The sequence below is a fragment of the Photinus pyralis genome, unplaced genomic scaffold, assembly GCF_008802855.1.
Source record: "Photinus pyralis isolate 1611_PpyrPB1 unplaced genomic scaffold, Ppyr1.3 Ppyr1.4_LG6, whole genome shotgun sequence".
Lineage (NCBI taxonomy): Eukaryota > Metazoa > Arthropoda > Insecta > Coleoptera > Lampyridae > Photinus > Photinus pyralis.
In genome coordinates, this window is record NW_022170663.1 from 46474396 (window position 1) to 46483126 (window position 8731).

At 42.3% G+C, this 8731-nt stretch overlaps 1 protein-coding gene across 1 annotated transcript; it reads left to right on the forward strand.

Moving 5' to 3' along the window:
• The first annotated feature begins 889 nt into the window (after positions 1-889).
• Positions 890-3309, forward strand: LOC116174901 (glucose dehydrogenase [FAD, quinone]-like). Its single transcript, XM_031492927.1, has 3 exons — positions 890-1182; positions 1293-1571; positions 1620-3309. The coding sequence occupies exons 1-3, from the start codon at positions 1180-1182 to the stop codon at positions 3186-3188; spliced, it is 1851 nt and encodes a 616-aa protein (XP_031348787.1). The 5' UTR covers positions 890-1179; the 3' UTR covers positions 3189-3309.
• Positions 3310-8731: the final 5422 nt, after the last annotated feature.

Genomic DNA, 8731 nt, shown 5'->3' on the forward strand with positions numbered 1-8731 from the left:
TTTTTTCCTGCATTTTTTCCAAAAATACAATTTTTAATTTTTTGAGAAGTGTGCTTTGGAAAAACAAAACGTTCTTTTGTTGTAAACAAAAGTTTGACAGTTTGATCCATCTGTCTGGTTGCAGCATTGTCAGAGAAGCACTCTTCTCAAAAAATTAAAAATTGTATTTTTAGGAAAAATATGATACTGAACCACCATGTGTGTGATATATCGTTGTAAAGAGAAAAAAAGACGTAATCTCAAAATGTGAAAATTCAAAATGGCGCCCATAAGAAAAACTAACGTTGCTACGTGTTTCTCCGTTATATTGAAAGTTATTAAAAACAGGACGCCATATTTGAAATCTCCATTAAAAATTGTCCGAATAATGTGTTAATTAGAAATGTCTACTACGATTAGTTTATCATAAAAAAATTAAAAACGAAAATCAGAATCTTCAAAACTATTGAAGATATTTCAAATTTCTTTTCAGATTCTTATTCAGCACGAAAATTGGCAACTTTGCCCCCATTTAACCAACTTTCTATCTCTTAAGATAAGTGAGATCCCCATAGTGGCACTCGAAAAATGGACACCGTGTATACTAAAACCGAGGATAAACCACTAAGAAAAATGTGTACACCAGAATTCCAAAAATGTAAAAGACAAAAAAAAATTCCATCCAACTTCCAAAAGTTTTCCCTTCAATTTCAAAAAATTACCGTGTCCAACAAACAAATTTAAAAAAGATATACACTCAAAATAACCTTCTCGGTCTCTGCACTCATAGAAGCATTGTAACGAGTGGATATCAGCAGAGCGATATATCAAAAACCAATTACTTCTGAGTAAGAAGGTTAGTTTTCCATGACGGTTCATTGTTTCTAGCCAAAGTCCATTAATCGGTCTTTATGTATTGATGTAATGTAAACTGATGAAGATCATAGCAATACGTCTCTCTCACGTTTATTGTGACAAGGTGTAACAGCCGATTCGGGAGAAACGGAAGTTGGTGTCTTCGGTAATGCCGAAGCTTTCAATAGAAGGAATTTGTCAAACGTAAATTACACAATCGCGACATCAGGGAATAAACAGTGATTGGGAGGTCACAGTTGTTGAGATACGCTATCGTTGTTTCAATATAGCTAGTGTTGCAGTGTTGTATTGATTTATGCTTGTATTGTTCCTGGATTTAATGTAATGGTAAGCGCTCTTTTCATTTCAATATATCCACCCCTACCCTTGCAACTGCGCGTATTTATCCAATCCGTGTAAGATTGCACCAACTAACTAATTTGACTGTTATCCCCAAGATGGAGTTTGCAAGTCCGTGTCCGGTGTCACTGACAGGGCCACCTTCGCACATGTTTATGACGCTGATAAACACAATTATGACTTCTCAGTGTCTATTATCACCCGCAAACCTTTTTCCGTCAGACCACGCGACCCACTTGAAAGACGGTGACCAGTTCGACTTCATCGTGGTCGGCGGCGGTTCGGCAGGGTCCAGGGTCGCCAGTAGACTATCGGAAAATCCCAAGTGGAAGGTGCTTCTCTTGGAGGCCGGGGGGTATCCGTCAGCCAACACTGAGGTAATCACCTCCCACTGAACTCCCTCGCTCATGGTGTTCTGTTGGCAGATTCCGGCAACCTTCTCCAGTTTGGCTGGTAGCGACCAAGATTGGGGTTACACCAGCGAGCCGTGTAAAAATGCGTGTCTAGGGGTGAAGGAGCGAAGATGCTCGTGTCCGCGTGGGAAGACATTGGGAGGCTCGAGCGCGATTAACGGTATGCTTTACTTGCGAGGAAGTCGGAAGGATTACGACACCTGGGCCAACGACGGGAACGTCGGTTGGGATTTTGACTCGGTCCTGGAACACTTCAGACGAATTGAGGATCTGCAAGGCGTCGACGATGAACGCTTCGGTAAGGGAGGAGACCTGAAATTGGTGCAACAGATCAGTCCGCAGCCGATTCGCAAGGGACTGCTTGAAGCGTACAACGAGCTAGGGTACGGTGCATATAAGGAAGAGAAGCCGATTGGGTATTTCGACTTTTATACAAATATCTGGAAGGGTACCAGATATAGTGCGGCCAAAGCGTTCTTGGCTAAGGCAAAAGAGCGCAGAAACCTGTACATAGCGCTTAAGGCTCAGGTCGGTAAGGTTACCATCGGTGAAGACCTATCAGTAACAGGCGTCGAAGTGCGCACCAACGGTAGAATTATCAAAATTAAGGCGACGAAAGAGGTGGTGCTTTCAGCCGGAAGCGTCAACTCGCCCCAAATCCTCATGAACTCCGGGATTGGCCCAGAAGATCATCTAAAAGAGCTCGGCGTGCCACTCGTTAAAAATTTGAAAGTAGGCCAAAACCTACAAGACCACCTGCTGTTTGCTGGAGTAATGTACAACGTTGTCGACAATGCGTTTGTGCCAAAAACTGCCGAAGACGTAATAGACGACTGGTACCAGTATCTTAGACACAGAACTGGGCCACTTAGTATGACAACAATTGAAAATTTCATGTTCTTCGCCGATCCCATGGGTAACACTGAAGATCCCTCCGTGCAGCTCTATTACATCCCAATGTACAAGAACGACGTGTATGGCGGCCTAAAAGCGGTTCAAACCTTATATAAACTACCAGAAGAAGTTCGAGCGGTACAAAACGAAAGTATAGAGAAATCGCACGGCATCTTTCTAATACCAACGCTAACGCATCCAAAATCCGTTGGTCAAATTTTATTACGCAGCGCCGACCCGTACGACACTCCGAAGATATTCACCAACTACCTCAGCGATCCCGAAGGCGAAGACCTCCAAGCTCTCTTGGACGGCGTGCGATTTTTCCAGAACCTCACCGCAACCAGGGCGTTTTCTAGGTACAACCCTGAGCGGTTGCACTTCCCTTTCAAAAACTGCCGACGACATGCACCCGACAGCGACGATTACTGGAAGTGCGCGTTTCGAAACATTGCGAGCACAGTCTACCACTTGGCCGGGACGTGCAAGATGGGACCGAAGAGCGACCCCGACGCCGTCGTCGATCCGAGATTGCGAATTCACGGAATGCGAGGGATACGCGTGATCGACGCGTCGATCATGCCGAAATTGGTCAGCTGCAATACGAACGGGCCGACGATGATGATTGGGGAGAAAGGTGCGAGCATGATCTACGAGGATTGGCGCGAAGGTCGTGCGGAATTGTGATTTCTACTTATATACAAATGCCATTTGGTCCACTAATGCACCTGAATCTTAGAATCAAGAAACCAGTGAATTTCGTGCCATAATTAAAATAGTATTCAAGTACCAAAATTATGTGATAATTGAGGGATAATTCTTTATATATAAAAATTATATTTGATACCATGTTTGCGCTGGATGGGGGGGTGTGGTCCCCCCAAACTTAGGCACCATGTTACGCTAACTTGGTCCTGGCGATGCGTTGAAATCTTTAATCTCTTTATAATCATCGCGGATCTCTCTCACCTGCCTCAAAGAATCGCTGATTCTCAACAGCCAAGGAGTGATTTGGTCTCGTGTGGCGCCGCCCGCCGAAGGTCAAGGTTCCTGGGCAGAACGCATAACGAAGCTTACGAACTGGGCCCCATTGTCCCTGATGACTCGATGAGGAGTCCCATAACGGACTACCGCTCGAGGTGGCTTCTTTCAGAGCAAACATCTCTATCCGGCGCCAAGTGGCATCTTCTATGAAAATCCTTCGATGTCCTTCATCTGTCTCTGGTAGAAATCCGAAAAGATCCATGGCGATAACCTCAAAGCGTTGTTGCATCACCTGGAACAATCCTTTTGGATTTCTGTTGGAGATCTCCCGTACAGTAGTAGCGTCGGACGATCTTCTGGTATGTTTTCTGTTTCCCGTAGTATCCGGCAGGGGGTTGATCATGATACTCCTGAAGGATTTGAGTTCATCCACAGCCACACTCAGGTGTCACGAACTGTGGTTTGGCGATATCGTCATCTCTGTCGTTCGTGTACCGATGCAGTCGATCTGATACCACAGATCCATGAGCTGTTCTCGGCGAATATCATCAGCCCTCTTTCGTGATAGGTCGACTGCAATTTCGCACACCTCATAATTCTCCACTGGAGGTCGTGAAAGTACGTCTGCAACTACATTTGTCTTCCCGGAGTTATACTGGATGTGGATGTCGTATAGTTGGAGTTGTAGACCCCACCTTGCCAGATTTCCGGTGGATGTGTTGCTGGGCATCAACCACTTGAGGGGCGGGTAGTCTGTGATTACGGTTACCGACCCGCCTTCAAGATAGCCACGGAACTCCAAACAACTCGGTTCTCGGTCCGTAGTAGCGGAGTTCCTTTCTGCCGATGTGAGCAGTCGAATTCGACGACATGTTCTTGGTCATCCTCCCTCCAGAACTGGTGGTACTGAAATGGGCAGATTGTCACCGGTGTCCATCCAGTATTTGGCGTGTCGTTATAATTCTGTGAGAGCAAACACTTGCTCGAGCGTCCTTCTTTCATCTTGGGTACTCTGGTACTTCCTCATCGATTGGAACCTTTGGTAGCGGAGTGTGCACCATACTTTCCTCCTCTTGAAATGGGGTGAGTAGCATGGAAAGCCGGTACTCCTCGAGCATGCCGTGCACCGCCTCGTCTATTGGTGTAGCTGTTTCTAGCAAATCGATTACGGTGAGTCTATCAAAGAAATCCGTTGTGCCGGCAGGACACCAACACCTTTTGGGCACGTCCATGACGATTACGTTTATGTATTGGTATGAACTAGTGCCCGTGATGTTCCAATAGTCGTTGCAGTTCGTGGCTTCCGACACTGACTCTGGCACCGGTGTCCAAGAAGGCTGAACCATGCCCTACTAAGGATAGGACGGCTGGGCGAAACCGGGATATAAATTCGGCATTCAGATCGCAAAAACTGGCTTCTTGGATTGCTCTAATCCCCTGAATCCTATTGCAATCCTTCCACTCTCGACGTAGGACACCTGGTTTGCCACAGCCATAGCATCGCAAAAGGTGTTCGCCTCGGAGTTTTGAGTTTTGATACCTGCTCCTTCTTCTTTCGACACACGCTGACATCGTGACCTCGGAAATTGCAGAAGAAACATCGTTGCTTTTTTTTCGCTTGCGGATTCTTTCTTGGTTCCGTTCTGTGCCCATCGGCGGTTTGAGCTTCACCGAGGAGTTGTTTAAATGTTGCGAATTACTACTTCGGCACAAGTTTCACAAAACAAAAGTGGCACAGGGCCGCGAAAACCGCAAGTCTCTCTCTTTAAAAACAGCTGAGATACACTGCACTCTCAACCAAAATAGGTTAGATCTACCCGTGTAACACAACAGACACCGCACATCCTAACAGCACACGGCATGCAATCTGAGACTAGACGCCAATGTGTCTTTTTGAAAATGGAACAATATGTTAGCAAATCCGACTGAAGCAGGTAACATACCGGTATTGATGAGAACACCATCTTCTTATAACTATTGAAGATATGTGGTTTTACATGCCGGAAACATGAATCGTTTTATTATTGGACCATCTTTAATTTTTGCTTCAAAAACAAATGATCTAGATTACCATGGGGAACAAGGACAGTTTTCTTCAGTGATTTGGGGATCATTTTTGCTACCAAATGTATTAGTACTTTTAGTTTCGAGAGTAAACATTTGTTAATTCAGAAATAAACCTTCAAAACGGTATGCTGCTGAAGAGACGGCTTGAGAAAATGGACATGAGGTACTACGGTTGCCTCCCTACCGTTGTGTTTTCAATCCCATCGAAAGTATACGGGGAATTTGCAAACAACATTATAACCGACACATTGGCGAGGGCAGAGGAAAGTGTTTAGATATGTGGCAACAAGGCATTGATGCAGTTACACCACTGATATGTGGAAACGCGCTGTAGAGCATACCAACAAAGTTATTTTAGATTGGTGGGACTCAGAAGATGTAGATGTTTTCGACATGCCTACCCAAAGATGTCTACCACCTCTCGGACTAGAGGTGCTTAAGGTGTTTAATTGTTTATCCACCTCCCCCTTAAGACGGAAAACATTTCCATTATATTGAAATCTAGGGGCGAACGACCAAAGATGCATATTCTCTACCGTTCATCTCACCAAACCTCGATCAGTACTACCAAATGTCAACCGGTAAAAACGAAAGCGATAATCTTGCGTCTCCCCAATCACGAGCGGGCTAGCAGAATTCAAATTTTCGCGCATCTCATCGCCATAATTCACAATAAATAGTCAGTCGGCAACGTTTCGAACTTTTGATTGGATTTTAAATTGTGTTTGTTCCGTCCTTTGAACTAGAAAAGTGCTTTTCAACATGCCACTTCAAAGACGTACGTTCCCTCTCATTTTTAAAACAGGCCAAACTTTTCCTCCCGAGAGTAGTCAAAACTGTTTTAATTGCGCTTATTAAACATTTCCCGTTCGAAAATTATTTATGAGCGCTCTCCATATTTCAATTGGTTGGTTGTAAAATAAGCTACTTGAAAATCCCTCGAATAACTAATTCAATGTTCGAATCATTTTCGCATTTCGTAATTAGATTTTCATTTCGTTTTGATGTATTCTAGCTATTAGTCAAATTGGCGTCGTGAAACGGAAGTGAGGTAATTATTCGGTGTAATATAATTGAGGTGAAACATTTTGGGTGCATTTGATCGATCATAAACAATTCCCACAGTAACAAAAAAAAACTTCTTTGCTTAATATACAAAATTTACTCAGAATTGGAAGATCCGGGCGGTATCCGCACATAAAGAACACGAAAGTCATTAAAAGAGAAACAGAAAACAGAGATTTTATACGTTAATTATAATAAAATCGTTATGTGCCATAAAAGTTAACTTTGTCACGTTGCCTTCCATTTTTGATTATCACATGTTAAGACACTGTCGCTAAGTTCATTCCTCAGAATTGCTTTTCGTTTGTTAAGTGCATAATAGTTTTTAGTACTTTTTGGGGATTCATAGTGCATAGTTTGTGTTCTTAGGTTTTACTGTGAACTCCATCGTGGCTTCGATTTTGCTCAGTAATATATTGAAGCATAGGGGGCCCTAAAGAGCTGAAAAAGTGTGATATGGGACACTAAGAAAACGCTTAAATACGTAGTAAGAAAACTCACTAATAAGACACCAGAAAGGCTTAACAATAACCTTCCTGCGATACTCCATTTTCGAGAGATTCACATTTTTCACATCGACTTATCAGTTAAATTATCTCTTGGTGTAGGACGCTTCCAACCGCCCTTTGAGTAGTTTACCCTCCTCTCTTGATGATATGAGGAATTTATGCCCGATCACGATAAGAGAGTCGAGGAGGAATGTGGTAGTGAATAATTAAATTCCGTTTATACCTTTTTTACTTAGTACATGAAGGATAAAACCAATACCTCCCCATGTTAAAAGCGTTGAGGGAGAAGAGGCGGTTCCTTTAACTAGATTAATCCAAATAAATATAATCAATTTCTAACTCCCCCTCGGCACTTCAAAAAAAATCGACGGTATGGAAAGTGGGGTTTGTAGAAAACCAATTCCTTTGAAGTGTAGGACGCTCCTCCCCCCCCCCCCCCCTTTTACTTGGCACCAGTAGAGGCATGCGTATGCAAAATCTGAGACAAATTAGTCGTTGCAAGTAAAAGTTATGCACAAATTCCCCTAAAAATAGTTCAAAACCGCAGAAGTGGGTCCGAATGAACGAACGGATAAAACAGCCGAATTTTTTCGCGGGTGAAATCCCGGGGGTTGAAAGGGGTGGAAAGTGGTCTTTTGCAAATTGTGGCAAAACTATTAATTTTAGATGAAAATGTTTAAAGTAAAAGTTATAGAGAATATAAAAATGAACAACTTTTGTATCTGCACTAACACATAACCTCCAATTTCCCTAGAAAAAACGGAAAAACCTTTTTTTTCGATTTTTATTCTTATTTTTACGAAAAAACAAAGGAGATAATTTTTTGGACTCGTAAAGTTGAACCGTTTCCAATATCTCATGGTTTCTGAAAAAAAACCACCTCTTTTTCAAGGGGATGAAAAATCTATTTTTTTTTCATCGTACAGAGATATGTGCGGTGTAGCAAAATTTTCTTAAGGAAAGCGGCAAAAACGGGGGGAACAGTTTTAAGATATACCTTTTTGAGATAGTAGGTAATAGCTTTTTTTGCAACTAAATTAACGTATCGGATCCGCGCTAATAAAAAGTTTTTGAAATCTGTCTTCTCTCTCCTCTTTAATGTTGCTAAAATATTTTTTTTTGTTTCCTAGTGTCCAACTGCCTTAATTAAAACATCTTTATTGTTTCTTTTTTCTGCATTTTTACCGCAATAACAGCAATTCGAAGTAAAATCGAATTCTTTTGCTTCCTGAACAATTTGTTTTTGTTCACTAACCCTTCTTCCTGCCTGTTTTGCAGCTGATGGAATTAAGCTGGGCCTGTTGAGCGTTAATTTACAAGAATTATGAATAAAATCCTCACGAAGTTTATTCCAGGTTTTACATCTCAAATCATTTGCTTTGGCCGGTAAAACTAACGTTCTCTATTGCAGATTTTGCAAGTTTATCAACAGACCCAACGCAATTGCATCAGCTATAAAACAGGCAGGAAGAAGAGCCAGTGAACAAAAACAAATTGTTCAGAAATCGGGAAACAATAATAATTCGATTTTATTTCGAATTGCTTTTATTGCGGTAAAAATGCAGAAAAAAGAAATAATAAAGATGTTTTAACTAAAACAGTTGA

What these genes read in the sequence shown, in the direction of transcription:
- LOC116174901 (XM_031492927.1), top strand. An exon ending in ATCCGTCAGCCAACACTGAG is followed by an intron (nt 1,572 to 1,619) that starts GTAATCACCTCC and finishes TTCTGTTGGCAG; the next exon opens with ATTCCGGCAACCTTCTCCAG.